Source organism: Odocoileus virginianus, unplaced genomic scaffold (genome assembly GCF_023699985.2).
Source record: "Odocoileus virginianus isolate 20LAN1187 ecotype Illinois unplaced genomic scaffold, Ovbor_1.2 Unplaced_Contig_2, whole genome shotgun sequence".
Classification (NCBI taxonomy): domain Eukaryota; kingdom Metazoa; phylum Chordata; class Mammalia; order Artiodactyla; family Cervidae; genus Odocoileus; species Odocoileus virginianus.
In genome coordinates, this window is record NW_027224319.1 from 739,998 (window position 1) to 765,311 (window position 25,314).

A 25,314-nucleotide genomic window follows, 5' to 3' on the forward strand; every position below is an offset into this window, starting at 1 on the left:
CTGGATTACTCTTACAACCAGGAAAACCCAATACATATGATAAATGAAGGTGGGGATGGAGAGGAGAAACATTTCTTTTTAGCCTAAGTATTTTTCCCACAGGAGAAAATGAAAACCCACATTCAAGTAAAGAGCAATTTTTTTTTTTTAAAGAGAAAATGAAAATGCTTTAACAGAAAAGGTAAAAATAAATGAAGATTGAAAAAAAAAGTTTATCAATAAATAACAATGAATTTTCAGATCTGTATACTAGGCTCAGAAACGCTGGGAAACCTAACCAGGTTGAGCCTGGTCAACCTGCCTAAAATGGTGTCCTACTCACACTGGTTTAATGTTCTATATTAAACCAATATGAGTGGGAGCTGAGCGTTATAAATAGTTTGTTGTTGTTGTTGTCGTTTTTGTGAATCTCTTTATGACGGAAGTCTAGGACAGGGAAGGCAAAGATGCCACCATATCCCCTCACAGTCTGGAGCTGAGATGAGAAAAGGTCAGTTTCTAGGACTGTAGCTAAGAGGATCAACCTATGGTAACCATCATCAACAAGTATTAATAACAGCCATCACGGATGGGGTGCACTATGTTTCTAAGGATGTGGGGACTCCCCCACCCCGCAAATGAACCCTCACACCTGCAAAGTGCTGAAGGGTGTTATGGGCCAGGCTCTGAGCTAAAGAAGTTCGTATGGATCGACCCGCCGCATCCTCCAGCAGCCTGCTGGGGTCAGTAACGTCATTACTATTCTTGGCCACGGTGTACGGCTTTTGCAGGATCTTAGTTCCCTGACCAGGGACTGAACCTGGGCCCTCAGCAGTGAAAGCACCAAGTCCTAACCACCAACTGCCAGGGAATTCCCAGCAACATTGTATCATTATTTTTACTTTCTTTTATTGAGCTGAGATTCACATCATGTTAATGATATTTAACTTTATTTTTATGTAAAATACAAAGATATAAAAACTCTGAACAATTTAATGGCATTTAGTACATTCACAATGTTGTACAACCAGCAGCTCTATCTGATCCTAGAACATTTCATTGCCCCAGAAGGAGAGTTCGTAGCCACTAACCAGTTTCTCCTCCATCCCTCCCTCGCTATAGACTATGGTGACCACAGCAATCTAAGTTCTGTGTTGAGTTATCTACTTGCGTATATGACCACAATCACACAGTATGTGGCCTTTTGTGCCGGCTTCTGTCACCTGGCATGTCTCTGAGGTCCATCTGTGTCAGTATTCATTCCTTTTTGTGGCTGAACAGTCTGTTCCACTGCGTGTGTATGCTGGTAACATTAATCCCACTTAAAAGAAACCGAAGTTAGGGCCTCACAGTCAGTAAGCGGTTGAGCTGGATGCAAACCAGTCAGCGTGACGCTGCTGAGCCTGTGCTGGCACAGAGGGAGAGGTAGAAAAGCGATGCGGAGTGAGGATCTGGTGACGGACTCTGGTTTTTAGGCAAGCCTGGCAGGCCTGTGAAGTTTAAGAACCATGTAAGTCTGATGCAGCGGGGTGGGCAGCAAATCCCAGAAACTGCCAAAGATGGCTGTATCACAGAGCAATTTTTCTATCTTGATGAAACTGAGATTTTTTTTTTTTTTAACAAATGTCACAGTATACGTAGGCTCAATTGCTCAGTCATGTCTAACTCTTTGTGACCCCATAGACTATAGCCTGCCAGACTCCTCTATGGGATTCTCCAGGCAAGAATACTGGAGTGGGCTGCCATTTCCTACTCTACACAAATGCCATCTTGTACATTTCCTTCAGAAGGTAAGAAAGAGGTATTAGGTCTAATGCTTCCACAGGCAAGCTGATCCTGCTTTCAGCTGGAGACTTTGAGGCTGACTTAAACCAAAGCCTTGGCTGCTCTATCTACCCCGTAGCTGCATCTAACCTTGGCTGGTGCATCCTCCTCTGACGCTCAGCGTGCACGGCCTGCTATCTGGTGTTCAAACCATACGCGGTGGGGCAGAATCTTTCCCTCAAGGCTTGCAGGCACCCTTCTGGAGCTTTCAGTTACAAGTCTTAACTGTGGTCTTCACGCTTTCCTACACCTTTTCTGTAGCCTTTATTCCAAGGAGTCACCACAATCTTCGAGGCTATTAGCTGATGACACAGTATCTGGAGAGCTGAGAGGGTGACAGTCCTCTGGTGAAGGATCCATGGCTAGAGTGTCTACCATTAAAGCATTCAATGCCCTGATTAGGCCTCACAAAGGATGAATCAAATAGGAAAGAGGCGGCTCTGGAAATTTTTTTGCTGACTTGTCAAGGTTTCAAGAAAGTGATGATTCAAAGCCAAGTCTTGCTCTAAGGGAGCCTGGAGTAAGCCAGGTGGATGATAAAAATGCTGAGCAACTCGTCCTGTCACTAATGAAGAGCAGGGTATACTGGAGATGCTTTCAAACTGACGGGTGTTACTGGCCAGGGGGTGCGGTGGTGGTGGAGGACAGATCTCCATCATTTGGACGCCAAGTCTGTGAGACGCACGCTTCACCATCAGGCTGCGAGAGCAGGATCAGGAGGAGAGGAGCGGCGTGTGACGAGCACACAGCCTCAGGCAGAACTCTGGTCGTCAGGAGCTCCGACACCAAGGTGAGCGGAGTGCAAACAGGCCTGCTTTGGTTTTCCCATCTCACGGCTTCCAAAGAAGGTTCTTAACTGCTTCCGGGGCGGTCAGTGCCAAGGAGAGGCCTGCCCGCCAGGGGCGTGGATCTGGGCGCTGACTCTCAGACACTGCTCACCGGCCCTGCCCACTCATCCCGACTCACTCCTGGCCCTCAGGTAACACTCTTCATTGTCATCTACTCTGTTTTCCTTTGGTTTTTTTTTTTTTTTAGACAAAGTAATTTTTACTTACTTCGTCTAGTGTTTTATGAAATATTAATTGCACTCACCAAACACCTCGATTTATTTTTCTCACCACATACTTTTATTTCATGACAAGTTCGGTGAAGCAATATACAACTCTTATCTAGGCCTGTACCATACTGTCGCGTGCTCTACACAGCATGCCCGCCGGTGAGGTCACTGAGAGATCACGAGGTAACTTGTTTTAAAATGCTTCTTATGACACCGCAATCCTGGGGAGACAGTACATGGGGTTTTCTGTGTTGGGGTAACGGCTGAAGTTCCTGGAGAGCTGAGGCCTGTGGACAGAACGCCCTCCTCCAGGACGGCCTGGACGTGGGTAACAAGAGGCAGATGCACAGTGGGAGCCGCCTGCTGGGAAGCCACCGTTTCAGGTAAAATCGGAGAGTAACAGAAGGTCCCTGCTGCTGGGAGAGTCTGCCTCCCAGAGCCGCAGAGGCGCCAGGGCGAGAGGCTGGGGGTCGGCGAGCGAGCACTCCAAGGACAGAACCTGCGGTCCCCACACAGGGCTGATTTCCTCCGCGAATTTAACTTTTAGAACACTAACACTTTCTGGTGCCAGGAGTGCCATGCCCTTCACAGCTTTTACATTAAGGGGCGATTACCTCGAAAGGACTCTACCTCACCCTGAATCTGGCTTATGCAGGAGGCTCAGTGGTATCTGCCGGTGAGGTCAGAAACCTGAGGCTGAATTGTTAAAGTTCGTCCTGGTCGCTCCTCTCCCGTGAGGAGACCCAACGGCTGAGAATCACTTCCTGGAACCAATCCAAACACAAATGCGGCTGAATTTTGGAAGCAGAAATACACGAACATGCTAGACATGCAGCATCACAAGGATGTTTCATAGCCGCCTGTCTGTACAAGGACAGTACCTGCTCCTGTTCCTTGCAACTAAACATGGGGAGAAACGTGAATGCGGCAAACCCAGCGTGGAAACAGCATCAACGGGCATCACCCCAGGATTCTAAGAGCTCCCCTGGCCCCAGCTGTGGTTGTCTAGCAGCGCGTTTCAGGAATAGGAAGCACTGGCGTGAACCTGACGTCTAACACAGAACCGGGTCTGTGCCGGCTCCAGTGTGTCTGGGTCAGCACAGACAAGGGACTCCAGGGTCCAGTGGTATTTACTGAAAAGCTAACCCAGTGGACACAATGAGGACAAACAGGGGGATGAGGCCCTGGAGACGGACTCCGCAGGCCGACAGTGGGGTGGGGGGCGGGAACAGGGAGGAAGGACAGAAGTATTAACCAAGACTGGGCGCCTGGAGGATGGACTGGAGGTCCCGGCAGAGAAACACCCTCCAGGAAGATGCGGGAGCCTCAGCCCGGCCCAGGCCCTGGAGCCAGACCAGAAGTTCGGGGGGCAGCGGGCTGACAGCGGCTCTTGTCTCGGGGACTGAGTCCCGGGAGAGGCCGGGCTGGCCCCAGGCTGGCAGTGCAGGCGGTTCCATCCGAGCGCTGGGGACAGAAATGGACGGCGTGGAGGCTGTGGGGCTGTGGGAGTGAGGGGGAGCGAGGTCGTGGTCTGCGGGGAAGGGTCTGGGAGGGCGGAGGGGAGACGCTGATCCTGTCTGGGGGGCCGCACCTTCCAGAGGACGGACACAACACGACGGGCAGAGCCTTCGGGACGACGTGAACTGGGCTCTGAGTTCACTTACTTGCACTTTAATCTGTTTCATACATTCGGGTGACTCCATGTCCTTGTCGGTCATGGTGGAGGGTTTAATCAAATAGCACAGCATAAGTTCCTAAGGAGACATGGAAAAACAAACTCCGTATCACACAAAACAGAAATACAAACCTGAGTGCATGTGCAAGAAATGTGGGCCCCCTCCACCCCCTCGCAACTCACAAGCATGTCCGTTTTCCCTGGGGAATGTAACTGGGCATTCTAGACCGAAGACCTGCCATCTGGTCGTCGCTGACATGGCAGGCGAATGCAAACACTACATTTCACATACACTGAAATGTAGGCACAGCGTTTAAAGTGCTCAATGCTGGAGTCAGCACAGACCCCCTAATTCTATGGGACAAAGCCACTTTCATAGGCCAAAGCCTCAGCAGCTTAGCCTGCACCTAGACAGCGGCTGTGGGCTCCCGCTGGCCCTTCCCCCAGGGCGCCCGTGCCTCCGGCAGCGAGACAGAGAGCTCAGAACTACTAACAGAGGACACTCTGCACGTTCATTGCTTGTAGTCCTGGTACAGGGTGAACTGTCCCTCCAATCCTGCCGGGGGTGGGATGGAGGCGAACACAAGCCAGGAAGCACGTGGCCCTGGGTTTGAATCCGGGTTCCGCACACGAGCTGCATGAGCGCGGGATGATCACCCGACCTCCCTAACACTGAGTCCCTCGCCCTTCGGATAACAACAGGTTGGTGAGAGGTGTTCAGTTACTTCAGTCGCTCAGTCGTGTCCGACGCTTTGTGACCCCATGGACTGCAGCACGCCAGGCCTCCCTGTCCATCACCCACTCTCGGAGTCCACCCAAACTCATGTCCATCGAGTTGGTGATGCCATCCAACCATCTCATCCTCTATCATCCCCTTCTCCTCCTGCCTCCAATCCTTCCCAGCATCAGGGTCTTTTCAAATGAGTCAGCTCTTCCAGTCAGGTGGCCAAAGTATTGGAGCTATAGCTTCAGCATCAGTCCTTCCAATGAACACCCAGGACTGATCTCCTTTAGGATGGACTGGTTGGATCTCCTTGCAGTCCAAGGGACTCTCAAGAGTCTTCTCCAAAACCACAGTTAAAAAGCATCAATTCTTCTGTGCTCAGCTTTCTTTACAATCCAACTCTCACATCCATAGGTGACCTACTGGAAAAACCATAGCTTTGACTAGACGGACCTTTGTTGGCAAAGTAATGTCTTTGCTTTTTAATATGCTGTCTAGGTTGGTCACAACTTTCCTTCCAAGGAGTAAGCATCTTCTAATTTCATGGCTGCCATCACCATCTGTGCTGATTTTGGAGCCCAAAAAATAAAGTCTGCCACTGTTTCCCCATCTACTTTCCATGAAGCAATGGGACCGGATGCCATCATCTTAGTTTTCTGAATGTTGAGCCTTAAGGCAACTTACTCACTCTCCTCTTTCACCTTCATCAAGAGGCTCTTTAGTTCCTCTTCACTTTCTGCCATAAGGGTGGTGTCATCTGCATATCTGAGGTTATTGATATTTCTCCCGGCAATCTTGATTCCAGCTTGTGCTTCCTCCAGCCCAGCGTTTCTCATGATGTACTCTGCATAGAAGTTAAATAAGCAGGGTGACAATATACAGCCTTGACATACTCCTTTTCCTATTTGGAACCAGTCTGTTGTTCCATGTCCAGTTCTAACTGTTGCTTCCTGACCTGCATACAGATTTCTCAAGAGGCAGGTCAGGTGGTCTGGTATTCCCATCTCTTTCAGAATTTTCCATAGTTTATTGTGATCCACACAGTCAAAGGCTTTGGCATAGTCAATCAAAGCAGAAATAGATAGATTTTTTCTGGAACTCTCTTGCTTTTTTGATGATCCAGCAGATGTTGGCAATTTGATCTCTGGTTCCTCTGCCTTTTCTAAAACCAGCTTGAACATCTGGAAGTTCACGGTTCATGTATTGTTGAAGCCTGGCTTGGAGAATTTTGAGCACTGGCTTACTAGCATGTGAAATGAGTGCAACTGGGCGGTAATTGGAGCATTCTTTGGCATTGCCTGTCTTAGGGATTGGAATGAAAACTGACCTTTTCCAGTCCTGTGGCCACTGCTGAGCTTTCCAAATTTGCTAGCATACTGAGTGCAGCACTTTCACAGCATCATCTTTTAGGACTTGAAATAGCTCAACTGGAATTCCATCACCTCCACTAGCTTTGTTCATAGTGATGCTTTCTAAGGCCCACTTGACTTCACACTCCAGGATGTCTTGCTCTAGGTGAGTGATCACACCATCATGGTTATCTGGGTCATAAAGATCTTTTTTGTATAGTTGACCTTCTGTGTATTCTTGCCACCTCTTCTTAATATCTTCTGCTTCTGTTAGGTCCATAGCATTTCTGTCCTTTATTGAGCCCATCTTTGCATGAAATGTTCCCTTGGTATCTCCAATTTTCTTGAAGAGATCTCTAGTCTTTCCCATTCTATTGTTTTCCTCTATTTCTTTGCATTGATCACTGAGGAAGGCTTTCTTATCTCTCCTTGCTATTCTTTGGAACTCTGCATTCAGATGGGTATATCTTTCCTTTTCTCCTTTGCTTTTCACAGCTATTTGTAAGGCCTCCTCAGACAGCCATTTTGCTTTTTTGCATTTCTTTTTCTTGGGGATGGTCTTGATATCTGTCTCCTGTACAATGTCACAAACCTCCATCCATAGTTCATCAGGCACTCTGTCTATCAGATCTAGTCCCTTAAATCTATTTCTCACTTCCACTGTATAATTGTAAGGGATTTGATTTAGGCCATACCTGAATGGTCTAGTGGTTTTCCCTACTTTCTTCAATTTAAGTCTGAATTTGGCAATAAGGAGTTCATGATCTGAGCCATAGTCAGCTCCTGGTCTTGTTTTTGCTGACTGTATAGAGATTCTCCATCTTTGGCTGCAAAGAATATAATCAATCTGATTTCAGTGTTGACCATCTGGTGATGTCCATGTGTAGAGTCTTCTCTTGTGTTGTTGGAAGAGGGTGTTTGCTATGACCAGTGCATTCTCTTGGCAAAACTCTATTAGCCTTTGCCCTGCTTCATTCTGTACTCCAAGGCCAAATTTGCCTGTTACTCCAGGTGTTTCCTGACTTCCTACTTTTGCATTCCAGTCCCCTATAATGAAAAGGACATCTTTTTTGGGTGTTAGTTCTAGAAGGTGTTGTAGGTCTTCATAGAACCGTTCAACTTTAGCCTCTTCAACATTACTGGTTGGGGCACAGACTTGGATTACCGTGACATTGAATGGTTTGCCTTGGAAACGAACAGAGATCTTTCTGTCGTTTTTGAGATTGCATCCAAGTACTGCATTTCAGACTCTTGTTGACTATGATGGCTACTCCATTTCTTCTAAGGGATTCTTGCCCACAGTAGTAGATATATGGTCATCTGAGTTAAATTCACCCATTTCAGTCCATTTTAGTTCACTGATTCCTAAAATGTCGATGTTTACTCTTACCATCTCCTGTTTGACCACTTCCAATTTGCCTTGATTCATGGACCTAACATTCCAGGTTCCTATATATTGCTCTTTACAGCATCGGACCTTGCTTCTATCACCAGTCGCATCCACAGCTGGGTGTTGTTTTTGCTTTGACTCCCTCCCTTCATTCTTTCTGGAGTTATTTCCCCACTGATCTCCAGTAGCATATTGGGCACCTACCAACCTGGGGAGTTCATCTTTCAGTGTCCTATCTTTTTGCCTTTTTATACTGTTCATGGGGTTCTCAAGGCAAGAATACTGAAGTGGTTTGCCATTCCCTTCTCCAGTGGACTACATTCTGTCAGACATCTCCACCATGACCCGGCCGTCTTGGGTGGCCCCACACGGCATGGCTCATAGTCTCATTGCGTTAGACAATGCGGTGGTCCATGTGATTAGATTGGTTGGTTTCCTGTGATTGTGGTTTTCAGTCTTGTCTGCTGTCTGATGGAGAAGGTTAAGAGGCTTATGGAAGCTCCCTGATGGGAGAGACTGACTGAGGGGGAAACTGGGTCTTGTTCTGATGGGCAGGGCCATCAGAGGTGTTCAGTCATAAACGTTAATTCCCTTTCTTTCTCTGAGAGACCTGCTACCTGTGAAAACATACATGTGGATGTTTTCTGAGTCGTCTGTGCATGTGTGTGGGAGGATGCTGAGCACGTGCTGGCAGGTCCTGCCCCGTGGAAGGAAGGCGGAGCTCACTGACACCCATGCCCACAGGGAACCTCGGGGCTCGGTCCCTGGAGCTGTGCACCCACTGGTGGGGGCAGAGGGAGGGCGTGAGAGGAGGGCCACCTTCCAGAGCTCCGCGGGCCCAAATGCTCTGCGGTGCCCACAGATGACTTTCATGCTTCTGAAACATTTAATATGAAGATCCAACCGTTTAAGTGACATGTGAGCCCCAAAGCTGATGCTGGGTTACCTTGGAGACACTGACTGAAACTCTGCTCAAGGCAGCCAGGGACCTCCAGCTGAGAGGTCTGCGAGGAGCACCCTGGAAACGGTCGTCCACCAGCTCCACGATGACGGAGTAGCTAGAAAACACGGGAGGGGCGTTCCAGAAATGAAAAGCATGATGTCAACCCATTTATAAAGAATGCTATCCTACCAAGAATGACAATGCAGAAGACAGAAACATACATCGTCTGATCCTGAATTCCCCTAAACTACGCCTGGGAAAGATATTTTAATGAAAAACTCATACTTCACATTAGAAACAGTCAGACTGATTTCAGCAATTACAGGAAAGGACCGGGAATCTCTCTCCCAATGTGAAAGCTGTGAATTCACTCACCTGTTTAGATACTAACACTCACTGATACGAAGATGAACAATGACTCTATATTAGTAACTACACAGATTAACTCAATGTTTACTGCTGAAACGTACATTATCATGACCTATTTGTTTTATAGCATAAGGGCATTAATGTACAAGGCACAGATATACAGTATCGACTCCTATTAGGCCAGGAGGAATCTGACTCCTATTAGGCCAGGAGGAATCATGTACCTTTGAAAATTAAACTGAAGCTCAGAAATTTCATCCCGTCCCTTTATGCCATTACCTTATTTAAAAATCATTCCATTAAATCAGGAGCTTGGGATGAACACACACACACTACTATATATAAGACAGATAATGAACAAGGACCTACTGTATAGCACAGGGAATTCTACTCAATATTCTGTGATAACCTATATGAAAAAAGAATCTAAAAAGTAAAAAAATATGTGTATGCATATCAATCGCTTTGCTGTACATCTGAAACCAACACGACATTGTAAATCAACTACACTCCAACCAAAAAAAAAAAAAAAAGAATCACTCCAAACCTGGCATGGTAAAACGGAGGGCCTTTTCGATACAGCACTGCAAAGGAAAAGGAAAATGTATAACCACTCGAAATCAAACTCTAATTTTATTACTTAATAAAGTGCTTTCTATCCTCAAAGGGATACAAACAGCTGGTGCTCTGCATGTGGGTGATCTGCAGTACACCCTCTGGTCTAGTTTTAAAACCCAAGCTGTTTTTTCCCCTGGAACAGAATGCAATTAGCAAAGCAAATCTGTTGTCGAGACCCTAACGCCCTCATCCCACCTGCACCCCACAAATGAGACCCAAATTCAAGCAAGACAGCATAGCCATCTGCCCACCAAACCCATCTGCTCCTTCTCCAGGCACGTGAGAGACCCGTCTCAGCCTCCTGAGCACCCAGCCGGGCGTGACTGGGCGTCATGGGCCCTTCGGGCTGGCCCTGAAGCCCTCGCAGACACCAACCCTGTGCCTGTCCCTTTCTGAAGCTGCCTGAAGCCCGTGGGGCCACATGGAGAAGCCAGGCTCCTGCAGCTCCTTTGGGAGTTGGTCCAACCACCATCCGAATACTGGGTTTGGATTTCACAGAACAGAATTAACTTCAAGAGTTCGCTAAGCCCCTGAAATTTGTGGTTTGTATGCAACCAGGGCTGCAGGCGTTACCTTAACTAACACCGTTAGGTGCTTCCCTGGTGCCTAGGACTTCCCTGGAGGCTAAGCTAGTAAACAATCCGCCTGCAATGCTGGAGACCTGGGTTCCATCCCTGGGTTCGATTCCCTGGGTTAAGAAGATCCCCTGGAGAAGGGAAAGGCTACCCACTCCAGTATTCTGGCCTAGAGAATTCCATGGACTGTATAGTCCATGGGGTCGCAAAGAGTTGGACACAACTGAGTGACTTTCACAACACAGTTATATATGTGAGCTCTTGGGAAAACCAAGGCAGAAAAGCTTTGCTTCCTTGAGGAACTGGTAGAACTTTTCCTTCTGGGCCACACTGATCCTGTAGTTAATCACGTTTCCCTTTGGCTCTGGCACCAAGAGGTCAGAACCGGTGAAAGACCCCACCGATGATACAGCAACCCTTCACTTCTACTTCCCATGGTTGGGCTTCCTTCTTAAGAATAGAATTCCTATTTAAATCGTATTTAAATTATTTGGAAAGTCAGCTCAAATTCACTGGGTAAGGGCCCAAACTGAAGTAAATATCTAAATACCCATCTCTCAACTTCTGGGCTATGCTGCAGCGGAAGGAGACCCCCAACTAGGACGAGGCTGAATTTGGGGCTCTGCTTCATTCCAATCTCTGCCACTCCCAGCTGTGGGGCTCTAAACACATCATTAACGTCTCTGAGCCTCGGTCCCCTGAACCATAAAATGAAGACATGAAGGGAAATTAAGATCTCCTCCAGTTCTCAAATGCCGTTATCTCTGATCAGTCACACACCCTTCACAGATGAGACTCAAGTGGAACATGACACAGCTCGAAAGAAACTCTGACCCCCGCTTTGGGCCCCTTGGATGCCTGACTACGATGGAGGGGCATCTCAAGGGTTAGAAGCATGAACACAGAATCAGTCAGGCCCCCGTTCGAGGCTCAGCAGTGCCGGGACCACACGATGACACCCATGTTCCAATCTCCTTATGGCAATCGGGGAAAATAATGTAGGTGGAGGTACTCGAAGTTACCTGTGATAACAGTCATTACCGTGGTAACAGTGCATCCAGAGTGAAAAAGGGAGAGTTTTACAGAAATGCCTCCAAGTAGAGAGATGAAAACTTCAGAAGTCTAAGGGATACTGGGTATTTAAAAATAAAGTCTGAAGGAACAGACAGAAGAGAGGACGTGATGTGTGGAATGAATGGCGGAGTGCAATAATTGGTGGAAATGGTGACGAGTGCAACAATTAATTCAGGGAACCACGGTAACTACCGGGGTACCAGATACTCAGTCTCACTCTACAAACACTTGTGAACTACAAAAAGGAAGATGCAGACGTCTGACAACGACCAACTTAGCAAACGAGTGGTTTCACCAGCACCAGGACAAGCTGACATCACCCACTCCTGGATGCGGCCCCTGAGGACACGCATCACCCGCGCCGGCTGAAAACTGGTGAGCCTGAGCCCAACCGCGAGGAAGTGATCAGACCTACCCAGACTGTGGGACCTCCTACGGGACTTCCAAGAGTCGACGTCACAGAAAGCCAACAGGTGGAGGGGCTCTTAGATGACGAGTGCAGTCCTGGTTGAATGGCGGCCCCCAAAGACACGTCTGCATCCCAATCCCGTGAACGTGATCGTGTGGGGAAGAAGGAACTTTGCTGAGACTGAAGCGACACAGCCTCAGCCAAGGAACGCCTGGCGCCACGAGAACCTGGACGAGGGGAGGGGCGGAGGGGGCGTGGCCCCGCCCACAGCGCGGTTTGAGGCTCCGGGGCTTCTGACCTTCTGCGGCTTTATGGGCCGGAGTTTGTGGTCATTTCTCATGGCCTCCCTAAGAGGCCAGAGACAGATAAGACAGCACTTATAGGCCAGCACTATAAGACAGATAAGTGCTCCCTGTGATAAATGAACCTTGAGTGGAGGCTGTCAAAAAAACCAAAAAACCAGATCCAAAACAGCTACAAAAGACACAGTAGGGACGAGCGGGAAACTGAAAAGACGGACTGAATGGTTAGATGATGTTGATGAATAACTCCAATTTCTCTTAGGTATTACATGGTGTTATAATTACCTAGGAGAATCTTCTCAGGAGCTGTGTCCAAAACCACTTATGAATTAACAGGGGTTAGATGTACAAATGTGGACGATGTTAACAAAAACATACAGTCAGCAGGAAAAACAAGCCAAGAGGGCTGCTTAGGAAAGGACTGGAGATGAGACGGGATGAAGGCGCTTCTCCCTGCTGGGCGAAGGGCACGGGGGCCCTGATGCCTCTCCCCGGGGCAGAGCCAGCCGCCAGCTCTCCACGACAGGTGATGGGTCTCTGGGCTCTGGACATCCTGTCTCTGCTGGCTTCTGATGGCTCCCATTTTTCGGTCCGATTTGAAAGTTCTAATTTGCAGGGAGCTGTGAAATCACGCGACCAAACAGTCAATGTGAATCCAAAACTGAAATGGGTGGGAAGAAGGCTCAGGAGTAACTAGAACTCTGGGTTGAGGCCACCAGCAACTGCATGCCTAGGACAAAAATATAAATCCTGGACTTGGTTTTTGGCTTTCTGGCTGGCAACATTACTTAGTTATGGTGGGAACTACATGGAGCTGAGACCTAAAGAGCCCTAAACTCTGTACTTACCAACTGTGGTTAAAACTCAACATTAAAAAAACTAAGATCAAGGCATCTGGTCCCATAACCTCATGGCAAAGAGAAACGGAAAAAGTGGAAACAGGGATAGATTTTACTTTCCTGGGTTCCAAAAATCACTGTAGACAGTGACTACAGCCATGAAATTAAAAGATGTTTGCTCCTTGGAAAAAAGCTAGACAGCATACTAAAAAGCAGAGACATCACTTTGCTAACAAAGGTCCATCTAGTCAAAGCTATGGTTTTTGCAGTAGGCATGTAAGGATGTAAGAGTCAGACCTTAAAGAAGGCCGAGCATCAAAGAATTGATGCTTTTGAACTATGGTTCCGGAGAAGACTCTGGTCTTTTGGACTGCAAGGAGATCAAACCAGTCAATCCTAAAAGAAATCAACCCTGAATATTCATTGAAAGACTGATGCTAAAAGCTCCAATACTTTGGCCACCTGATGTGAAGAGCCAACTCATTAGAAAAGACCCTGATGCTGGGAAAGACTGAAGGCAGGAAGAGAAGGGGGCAACAGAGGATGAGACAGTTGGATAGCATCACTGACTCAATGGACATGAATGTGAGCAAACTCTGGGAGACAGTGAAGGACAGGGAAGCCTGGCGTGCTGCAGTCCACAGGGTTGCAAAGAGCTGGACACGGCTGAGTGACTGAATGACAACAATCAGCTGTGGGACCCTTGGTAACTGCTCTGACCCTCTGAAACCTGTTTGCTCGGCTGTAGAAGGAGGTGAGCGCCACAAGCTCATGGAGCATGAAGATGAAATAAGATGGGAGAAGAAAGGCAACAGGCAAGCTGATGGTGGCCACAGGAGCCGGCAGCCAAGGGGGCTTTGGGGGGTGGGGTGCGGGGATGGGGATGTGCGTAAGGAAGGGCTCCCAAGTGGTTCCTGGCCTGGCTGTCGGCAGTGGGCATTCACAGTCGAGTGGCCGGGCAGCTGCGCCTGACCTGAGATCGCGTTGCCTGTTCCACATGCTGCTGCTGGAGTGAGACTGGACTGACAGGACTTAGTCCAGGGAAGAGTCTCCCTGATAAGACGTGAGTTTCACGGTGGCCCTCTGTCGTGAGCCACCGCCTCTCTGAGCAGGAACAACTGTGAAGGGAGCGTGTCCTGGGTGTGACCTGTGCTGGCAGCTCTAGCATCCATATGGTTGCACTGCCGGCCTTCCAAATGAAAACGGCAGTGTTAGACACGGGCACACCCTGCGGCTGCGCCTGGGGCGGGGGCCAAGGTCGGGGGGGGGGGGCTGCGCCCCTCACCGCAGGCCCACAGCTCCTGAACGCTGGCCTCAAGACGCCCTTCACGGCACTGCTGGGCCAGGGACCTGGGCTCACGGTAACCACACGAGCGCCTCCAAATGCATAAAATGCCCCCCATCAGCAGGGCAAAGGCCTGGGGGGCTGGGAAACAGCAGCGGATGGATTTCCTTCCTTTTTGAAAAGTCTGTCCATCTGTCCACCCTTTCATCCATCTTTATGAGGCCGTTTATTTTTAAACGAGGCAAGTTCTCTCTACTCGCCCTCCACAAAGACGAAATGAGTGCTGAAAACACATGCGGTAAGGTATGCTTACACTGCCCTGGACAGAGGTCCCGCCCCCCCTGCAACTTTCTGTTTTTACTTTTTATAAAGACGATGTTGCTTTATAAACATGCTGTTATCCATGTTACATGATGAGTGACCAGAAGCTCAGAGAGGCGCAGTAACCTTCCTGAGGTCACACAGGCAAGCCCCAAAGGGCTCTCTCCATCACCCCCGCCGCCTCTGAGCGCGACACTGTGGCCTCGTCGGCTGGAAAATCCTGCTCAAGTTCCACCCATTCATGGAGCGCACTGGCCGAGGCCTGCCAAGCATGCGGCCTGAGCGGCTGCTCTTCCCCGGGGAGGAGGTGGGCAGGTGGGAGCCAGTGCCAACCAGGCCTCAGGCTCACCTCGTTTAAGTGCCATGACCGGTGGGTGACTCTGTTACCTGGAGACTCAGTAAGCTAAGCCCGAGGTCATCTTGATCATTCACGTGGTGACCCAGAGTTAGAACACCCGTACCTGAAACCCAGGCCCGGAAGAAACAACAAGAGCCTTTATCTTAGGGGAGTGGGCCCTCCTTAAGCTTTATATATATTGCTGACCCACTTTGAGAATTTAATGAAAGCAGAAGGGGGTGGCAGAGGTTGGGATGGTTAGACATCATCAGTGACTCAAGGGACATGAATCTGAGCAGATTCCAGGACAGTGAAGGACAGGGGAACCTGGCATGATGCAGGCCGTGGGATCGCAGAGTCGGACAAGACTTAGAGACTGAACAACCACAGCCCTTTCTTGATGCAGAAAAATGCACCCATTCACAAACACGCAATTTTGAATAAAATTCTGGGGGCGGGGGGGGGGGGGGCTGGTGCCCCTGGAAGATCATCTTATGATTCTAGGTTAAGCACACCTGATTTTAGAGCACTTAAGGATTTAAAGGACTGAACTGGCTTTCTTTGTGCATTAACAAGGAAAGGCTTAAAAATACGTGGGACAGTGTGTGACAGAGCCCATAAGACCTCGGGGGCCATGACGTCATAGGAGTCCTCTCAAACACCCTGACGTTTTTGTTTGAACCTCACATGTAATTCTCAAGAGCGCCCAGGAAGCACCCTCGCTGGGCAGATGCGGGAAGGTTTCAGGGGCTTCTCAGGGGAGCAGCAGTGGAGATGGAGTGCAGCGGCCCCCAGACGTTTCGGCACCGCGGGCTGGTTTCAGGGAAGACAGTTTTTCCAAGGACCGGTGGGTCTGGGAACGACTCACGTGCGTTACATCTTTCTATTATCATTACATCGGCTCCACCTCAGACCATCAGGTGTTAGGTACTGGAGGTTGGGGACCCCTGCAGTAGGGGATCCCAAGGGCCTTCGCCCACTTGCCCAGGCCTAGTGATGCAACCACTCCCCGGCAAGAGTGTACCTCAAGGCTCTCCTGGGCTCCAGAATCATCCATCTTTGCAGTATCTTCCCCCACCCCTCGCCCCCAGTTGACTGACTATGTCCAAGACACAGCTCCAAGAATCTAGGCGTGACCCTGAGTTCCTCTCCCCCGCCACACTCTACATCCACTCCATCTGCAAGGCTGCTCAGGCCAGCCTCCCTGACGCCTCTCTCTGCTTCCACTTTTTGCTCCCCTCGTCCTACCGCACCCCCACCATCTATCGGTAAAGCAGACAAGGGTCCTATTGAATCGAGTGGTTAAATATAAGTCACTCCTTTGCTTGAGATCCCCTCAGACTTCCAATAAGCAGAGTAACATCCCAAGTCTGTGCCGGGGGAGCTGTGATCTCCCCCAGCCTGACTCTGCCTGGGGAGGGACCCTGGAGCTCTGGACGCCCTGAGACCTGCGGGGCTCGTTCCTGCCTCGGGGCCTTTGCTCCTCTGCGAAGGGTTACTCTGGCCCCCAGAGGTTCCTCCCCACGCTCTCAGGGGACCCGTCCCCGCACTGGGGTCGCACTTGAGTTGTTGCTGTTTGGGGCACATCTTTTCAGTCTTCTCCTAACCATCTACCTTCCTTTTACTCTCTGTCCCTTTATTCACTTTATTCTTCTCAGTACCCTGAAATTACAGCGCATATCTGTACGTCTGCTTGTTTGTCCCCCTCTCAGCATGTAAGGAGCTCCACCCAGACAGCTTCACCTGTCATGTTCACCTTTGTGTTCCTGGCACCTAAGAAGATCTGGCTCACACGAGACCCTCAGCAATATTCCGGTGAACGGGGTGCTCACTGGGTCCCAACTCCTTCCTTTAAAAAGAGCAGGGAGGCGGCGCCGTGTGCAAGTTCCTAAAAGCCTGGGTTCCAGCTGAATGCAGCACTCTGACACTCGCCCTGGGAACTTTTAGGGGCAGGTGACCCTTTCTTTCACAACTGCAGTCTCCTTATCAGAAAAATGAGGGTCGAGAGCATCAGTTTCGTAGAACTGTGTTATGATTAAATGAGGTCATGAATGTCGAACGCCTGGCACTCAGTGAGGGCTCAACAAATGATCGCTGTCACTATCATCACAGGTACACCGTGATCATTAATGGTAACTGCACATAATTTGCCAAATGAAACTCTCCCAGAAGACATGGGACCTCCCTTCATCACAAGATCACAATGTGGGGGTGGGGGGGGCTGTGAACTCTCTTTCAAGATCTCAGAGCAGACAAGAGAAAAAAACATACCCTCCACCCTCATCCAAACATTCTTATCTAAGCTAGGAGGAGGACAGTATCTCAGGAAAAAACAGCAACAGCACACACAACCGACTTGATGCTCACCCCAGGATCTGACCCCGACCCTAAGCCTGGCTCGCACGCCTGCGAGGCCAAGAAATCACTTACGCAAATCTGTTCCGTACTTAAGTCCAGGCTTGGGCACCCAGCCCTTGCTGCGGAAGTGATGGTATGCCATGTAGGTCGTCCTGAACGTGGGCTGCACGGTGGTGAAAGCGTTCCAGAGCTTCATGATCGTTAAAGGCTCCTATGGTTGGGGGGGGAAGACCAGGCATTACTATGTGTGTACCCACCCGGCACCTCGCCAGTGAATCAACACCACCTCTACCAAATGTGAGCTGAACACGGTGCCTACGATGAAGGGTTTTAGCCGGAAGATACAGGCCCGAGACGTCCAGTGTGGCGGCCGCCAGCCACTCGCCTGCGACGTGCTGCCAGCGTAGAACACACACTGAGTTTCAAAGACTTCGTACGCAAAAGAGAACGCAAACTTCGTACGCAAAAGAGAAGCAGTTTTAAATATGTTGGGTTAAGACTACCTCAGTAGTTTTAAATATGTTTGGTTAAATAAACTCTGTCAATCAATTTCAGCTGACTAAAAATAATAAAAACGTTTTCAATGTGGCTATTAGAAAATTAAAAGTTATGCATGCGGCTCTGGTGTGAGGCTCCCGTCGTATTTCTACTGGACGGCACGGCCACAGAGATCTGGGCAAGGCCCCCGGGACAGCCACCCTGGAGACGGAGCAGCCACGCGAGGGCAGGGAGGGCAGTGGGCAGGGCGGTGGGGGAGAACGGCCCAGGCGGAGCAACGGGGGTGGCCCGGGCGCATGTTCCAGCATGCACAGACCCTGATGCGTAGCTACGGCATGGTGGGCCCCGTTCAGAAATGCAAAGTTCATTCTGTAAAAGCCTTAAAAGAAGATACTCCATTTAGTCTCTGAAACTAAGTAATTAATCCCATAGCACAAATTAATAATCCAACTGCTTGTTTCTAAGGTTGGACTTGAAGACACCATGGCTCGGATAACATTCTCATGTGTCAATTCAAAAACACCACATGCAGTACCAGGGAAGTTTGGAAAGTTTCCTGCTTCATTTCAGCCCTGAGTAAAAGGAGCCGATCTTTAGTTGGTTTACGGTTCAGTCACTAAATAAGACTTGCTCAGTTTGTCTCGACCTAAGATCTTAACACCATAAATATGAGCTAGAGTTGGGGCTTGCTTTCTTCTTAAACAAATAAAAAACCCAAAATAGTTGTTCCTACGGTGGAAACTCTGTATGTGCATGGTCTTCAAATCCATCCCCCCACAAAACAAGCAAGAGTCTGGTAGAGAAGGCTGGACTCCGATTTGGACAGCCTGCCACGTTTCAGAGGCTGAGGATGCTACAGGGCAGCCGGCACGTCCTGAAGAGTGTTGGCGACGGCCCAGGGGAGGATGCAGGGCAGGCGGAGAAGGGCTGCCACCTGAGAAAGTGAGTCACCCACCAGCCATACACCCGTTCCCAAACCACGGGAGCACTTGCGAAAAAGATTTATGGAGTTAGAATCTGCTGAGTGATAAGACATGTGCTCCCAAAGACAGAATAAAATACATGTTCTCCCGGCTTCCCCAGTGGCTCAGATGGTTGAGGGTCTGCCTACAATGCGGGAGACCCGGGTTCAATCCCTGGATTGGGAAGATCCCCTGGAGAAGGAAATGGCAACCCACTCCAGTATTCTTGCCTGGAAAACCCCATGGATGGAGGAGCCTGGTAGGCTACAGTCCATGGGGTCACAAAGAGTTGGACACGACTGAGCAACTTCACTTCACTCACTTCTCCCGTCTGATGTTCTGCTTACCTTTTTCACCTTGATTTTAACTTGAGTTTTTTTGAAGAGGTATTGTATTCACAAGGTCCAAAATTCAGAAAGTACAGACGTGTGCGGTGAACTCTCGACTCCCACTGCCCCCAGCTCCTTCACCGGAAACGGGATTAACAATCTTCCACGGGCAGCAGGCTACAGCACAAACCTGTGGGCTTCGGAGCCGCCCTGGCATCAGTTCAAATGCCAACTCCAATGAGACCAGCTGCGTGACCTGCGCAAGTGGCTTGTTTCCTGAGCCTCAGTTACCTCATCTGTAAAACTCTTCATGCGTGGAGGTAAGGCCCAGAAGTACCGCATGTAAGGTACTGGACTCACAACCTTCACTGAATCGGGTGCTAAACACAAGTGGCTTTCATTTCTGCTGTTAATTTTCAGTACTATTCTTACAGATTTCCTGATCATCAGATAAAGACACTGCTCTTCTCCTAGGAGCTGGGAATGAAATTTAGTCTCAAAGGGTCAAAGTTGGCTTTTCTGCCTGAAGAGTCTCAATTCAGGATCCAAAGATTAAACTTAGAGAAAAAAAAATTAAATCCAATTTCATCCAGTGAAAGTAGATACACTTGGAGTAAAGCAATATGAAAAGTATTTCAATGTGCTTTTGATATCAGGGAATTTTAAGTGGACTGTGTGAATAAAACACCTTACCTTTTCATAGTAAATACTCAGACATCCCAGAGCATAGACCAGGAAGAAGGCCTAAAAACAGGACAAGGAAAATGCTCATCAGAAACTGTTCCTTGTTCTCGACAAACTATTTCACAGATTGATTTCTTTTTGCCTTAAATATCAATGAATGTCTTTTGCACCATCCAATTGGTCACGTACTTTTAAACATAAATGGTTCATTCAAATTTCAAGGGGTAAAACAGGTATGTCACAGAATAGTTTAGAATCAGTGAAAAAAAACAAACAAAAACACTTTTATGAAATTTTCCATATGTTTTCTCTTTTAAAAAACCACAGAGTTAAACTGAAAAATGACATAAAGAGCAATAACAGTAGAAACTTTGGCTCACTGGATTTTCCTCTGTAAAATAACTGGAAAAAAAAATTGTAGAAGGAAAAACGAAGAAATTTGTGGAAAATGAGCAACGCAGACTTGGGTTGGCTCATAATCAAATGAGTTTCTTGGTCACTTGCTGGAAAGTGATTTCCTAACAAGTAAACCGCATCTTTCCATTAATTTCATCATATGGCACCATGCCTCCCTCACAGGGGGATACAAGGGGAAACGGAATGTCAGGCTCAGTTGCGTAAGATCACTCTGATGTGGAAATAAAAATAACCTTCTGACAAAAACAAAAGGATGCGCAGCACTGACACGAGGAAGCAGGCCCTGTATTTGCTCTGTCTGTAGAAGGGGGCTAGGATCTGAGTTTACACCTGAAGGGCTTGGGTGAGGCTGGTCTGCAGTAGACGGTGACTAAACAGTGGCTCTACATGCTACTTTCTTTCTAAACTTGAGGATGGAAGATGAGGCTCCTGATCAAACGACAGGTCCCCTGTCGACGGCCCTCTGGTGCAGGCGACAGCAGAAAGGCAGCCCCCCCCCTCCCCTCAGGCTGCTGTCCTTGGTGCTGACGGATGATCAAACGACAGGTACCCTGGAGGGACCCCCAAGCCCTCCGGCTGCCGTCCTCCCTGCCCAATGTTTAGAACGCAAGACCACAGCTGTGAAGGTGCAGGGCTTTCAAGGAGAGACAAGGCTCGGCTAAGGAAACACCTTCCCGACCCTCAGAAATCGCCCCAATCCACCCCACTGCCACCCTCTCCTGGCCACCTGATGACATTTCTCTTTACAGCAGTGGTCCTCAAGGTGTGGCCAGTCGGGAGATCCTAGGGTCCCCAAGACCCTTGAAGGGGAGCCACAAGGTCAAAACCATTTCCTGAGATTAAGGCTCATTCTCCCAGAGGCTCTGACATATGTGATACCACAAGAGGCTGAATGCAGCAGCAGACGTGAGAATCCAGGGCGCTTCTCTTCAACCAGACCTTACAGTCTTTGCAAAAACAAAAAAACCATGCTATTCTTCTCACTCGGTTTGTTTTGCTTTGAAAGAATATAGTTATTTTTCAAAAATATTATTTCAGTGGGTTTATTATCATGTAAAATAAGTTAACAAACACATAATTAAATTTTCATTTAAATATATAATTTGATAAACATCAACAGATATATAATCCACGTAAGATGCTCCTCGGGGTCCCTCAACTGTTTTTAAGAGAAAAGTGGTTTGATGACTACTTCAGTCCCACCCTGATCCACACGGAGAGCTGCTCTGAAGACCAGCGGGTCTGGGGCCGTGCCACCCTGGACGCGCCCGACCTCGTCTGAGGACCAGTGCTCTCCTGCTGCCTGCACTTCTGCAAAGGCCCCGCGTCCTGGCCCCACAGCCTCTTCTCCGGGCAGCCCAAGCCACGTTCCCAACGTGGGAAGACCCCGGCTCCCAGGAGCCTGGCCGCCCACCTGCCTTCACTGCCTCCAGCCCTGCGACTCTTCCCAGCAGGTGCCTCACGCCTCTTCTAACGCACGGAGCTGGGTCCTGCCTTGGCCTCTGTAACTGCTGCTCAAAGGTCAAGGAGTCAAAGGTCACTCCTCAGATAGGTGTTCCTCAGGGAACCTGTTTAAACAATCCCCATTCTGATCGACTTTTCACAGATGGGGAGGATCTTGTTCCAGTGGGGTTGGCACTCTTGAGAACTAAGTCATCAGTGTTGAAGGGGCTTGCATACCTTGATCAAGTCACAAGCCATGCTGAGCAGGGTCCCCCAGGACGGAAGGGTCACAGTGGAGAGTTCTGACAAAATGCAGTCCACCGCAGAAGGGAATGGCAAACCACTCTAGTATTCTTGTGGTGAGAACCCCATGAACATCATCAGTATGAAAAAGCGGAAAGATACAACACTGAAAGATGAACCCCCCAGGTCAGAAGGCATCCAACATACTACTGGGGAAGAGCGGAGGGCAATTACTAACAGCTCCAGAAGGACCGAAGAGGCTGAGCCAAAGCGGAAGCGGTGCTTCGCTGTGGACGTGTCTGGTGGTCAAAGTCAACTGCCACGCTGTAAGGAACAAGCTTCACAGGAGCCTGGAATGTTAGGCCTGTGAATCAAGTAAATCAGACCTGGTCAAGCAGGAGATGGGAAGAGTGAACATCAACATCTTAGGAATCAGTGAACTAAAACGGACGGGAAAGGGCAAATTTAGTTCAGAGGACTATACTATGTACTACTGTGGGCAAGAATCCCCTAGAAGAAATGGAGGAGCTCTTACTCAACCAAAGAGTCTGAAATGCAGTACTTGGGTGCAATCTCAAAAACGACAGAATGATCGTGGTTCATTTCCAAGGCAAACCATTCAACATTACAGTATAATCCAAGTCTATGCCCCAACCACTAATACTGAAGAAGCTGAGTGGTTCTATGAAGACCTAAAAGACTCTCTAGAACTTACACACAAAAAAAGATGTCCTTTTCATCATGGGGAATTGGAATGCAAAAGCAGGAAGTCAAGAGATACCTGGAATAATAGGCAAGTTTGGCCTTGGATAGGAAGCAGAGCAAAGGTTAAAAGAGCTTTGCCAAGAGAACACACACTGGTCATAGCAAACACCCTCTTCCAACAGCACAAGAGAAGACTCTACACATGGACATCACTAGATGGTCAACACCGAAATCAAACTGATTATATTCTTTGCAGCCAAAGATGGAGAAGCTCTATACAGTCAGTGAAAACAAGACTGGAAGCTGACTGTGGCTCAGATCATCAGCTCCTTATTGCAAAATTCAGGCTTAAATTGAAGAAAGTAGGGAAAACCACTAGACCATTCAGGTATGACCTAAATCAAATTCCTTATGATTATACAGTGGAGGTGATGAATAGATTCAAGGGATTAGATCTGGTAGACAGAGTGCCTGAAGAACTATGGACAGAGGTTCATAACATTGTACAGGAGGCAGTGACCAAAACCATCCCAAAGAAAAAGAAATGCAAGAAGGCAAAGTGGTTGTCTGAGGAGGTTTTACAAATAGCTGAGAAAGAGGTGAAGCAAAAAGCAAAGGAGAAAGGGAAACATATTCCCAACTGAATGCAGAGTTCCAGAGAATAGCAAGGAGAGATAAGAAGGCCCTCTTCAATGAACAATGCAAAGAAGTAGAGGAAAACAATAGAATGGGAAAGACTAGAGATCTCTTCAAGAAAATTGGAGATACCAAGGGAACATTTCATGCAAAGATGGGCAGGAAAAAGGAGAGAAATGATAAGGATTTAACAGAGGCAGAAGAGATTAAGAAGAGGATGGCAAGAATACACAGAAGAACTATACAAAAAAGGTCTTAATGACCTGGATAACCACAATGGTGTGGTCACTCACCTAGAGCCAGACATCCTGGAGTGTGAAGTCAAGTGGGCCTTAGGAAGCATTACTACAAACAAGCTAGTGGAGGTGATGGAATTCCAGCTGAGCTATTTCAAATCCTAAAAGATGATGCTGTGAAAGTGCTGCACTCCATATGCCAGCAAAGTTGGAAAACTCAGCAGTGGCCATAGGAATGGAAAAAAGTCAGTTTTCATTCCAATCTCAAAGGAGGGCATTGTCAAAGGACGTTCAAACTATTGGATAATTGTGCTCCTTTCATGTGCTAAGAAGGTTTTGCTCAAAATCCTTCAAGCCAGGCTTCAGCAGTATGTGAACCAAGAACTTCCAAATGTAAAAGCTGGGTTTAGAAAAGGCAGAAGAACCAGGGATCAAATTGCCAACATCCACTGAATCACAGAGAAAGGAAGGGAATTCTAAGAAAACATCTGCTTCATGGACTGTGTGAAAGCCTTTGACTGTGTGAATCACAACAAACTGTGGAAAACTGTTAAAGAGATGGTAATACCAGACCACCTTATCTGCCTCCCAAGAAACCTGTAGGCAGGTCAAGAAGCAACGATTAGAACCAAACATGGAACAATGGACTGATTCCAAATTGGGAAAGAAGTATGGCAAGGCTGTCTATTGTCACCCTGCTAATTTAACATATGCAGAGTACATCATGGGAAATGGTGGACTGTGTGAATCACAAGCTGGAATCAAGATAACTGGGAGAAATATCAACAACCTCAGACATGCAGATGATACCACTCTAATGGCAGAAAGTGAAGAGGAACTAAAGAGCCTCTTGATGAGAGTGAAAGAGGAGAGTGAAAAAGCTGGCTTAAAACAACATTCAAGAAACTAATCAGATCATGCTATCTGGTCCCATCACTTCATACAAACAGAGGAGGAAAAGTGGAAAGAGTGACAGATTTCATTTTCTTGAGCTCCAAAATCACAGTGAATGGCGACTGCAGCCATGAAATCAAAGACGCTTGCTCTTTGGAAGGAAAGCTATGACAATCCTAGACAGTGTATTAAAGAGCAAAGACATCACTTTGCCAACAAAGGTCTGTATAGTCAAAGCTATGGTCTTTCCAGTAGTCATGTTGGACCATAAAAAGGTTGAGTGCCAAAGAATTGATGCTTTCCAATTGTGGTGCTAGAGAAGACTCTTGAGAGTCCCTTGGACTGCAAGGAGATCAAATCAATCAATCCTAAAGGAAATCAACCCTGAATATTCATTGAAAGGACTGATGCTGAAGCTCCAACACTTTGGCCACCAATGAAGAGCCGACTCATTGGAAAAGACCCTGATGCTGGAACAGATTGAAGGTAGGAAGAGAAGGGGGCAACAGAGGATGAGATAGTTAAGATAGCATAACAGACTCAATGGATATAAATTTGAGCAAACTCCAGTTGATAGTAAAGGACAGGGAAGCCTGGCAGGTTACAGTCCACGGGTCGCAAAGAACTGGACACAACTAGGCGGGTAAAGAACAACAAGTCCAGGGAGGTCTGCGGGGAATGTTGACTTTGTTCCTTGAAATGTCACAGTAAGTCTTTACTTTGGGAGTACTAATAACGATGGATAATGGGTTTCCCTGGTAGCTCAGTCAGTAAAGAATCCACCTGCAATGCAGGAGACCCGGGTTCAATCCCTGGGTCAGGAAGATCTCCTGGAGAAG

At 48.1% G+C, this 25,314-nt stretch overlaps 1 protein-coding gene across 6 annotated transcripts in view; it reads right to left on the reverse strand.

Annotated features, from left to right (window-relative positions):
* TSEN2 (tRNA splicing endonuclease subunit 2) overlaps positions 1-25,314 on the reverse strand; it is a 57,562-nt gene that overhangs the window by 12,210 nt on the left and 20,038 nt on the right. For 4 of the 6 annotated variants that reach the window (XR_002309670.2, XM_020872496.2, XM_070463345.1 and 1 more), the window contains 5 exons: positions 19,911-19,961; positions 17,501-17,639; positions 9,858-9,894; positions 8,945-9,056; positions 4,525-4,614 (listed from right to left, as the gene is read on the reverse strand). Coding sequence is in view for 5 of the 6 variants with exons in the window: in XM_020872496.2 (XP_020728155.2) it covers positions 4,525-4,614; positions 8,945-9,056; positions 9,858-9,894; positions 17,501-17,639; positions 19,911-19,961 (429 nt within the window). In the remaining variant the exon portion in view is untranslated. Of the gene's footprint in view, positions 1-2,907; positions 3,761-4,524; positions 4,615-8,944; positions 9,057-9,857; positions 9,895-17,500; positions 17,640-19,910; positions 19,962-25,314 lie in introns of those variants that run through there. The other 2 variants (XM_070463347.1, XM_070463346.1) reach the window with 2 other exon arrangements.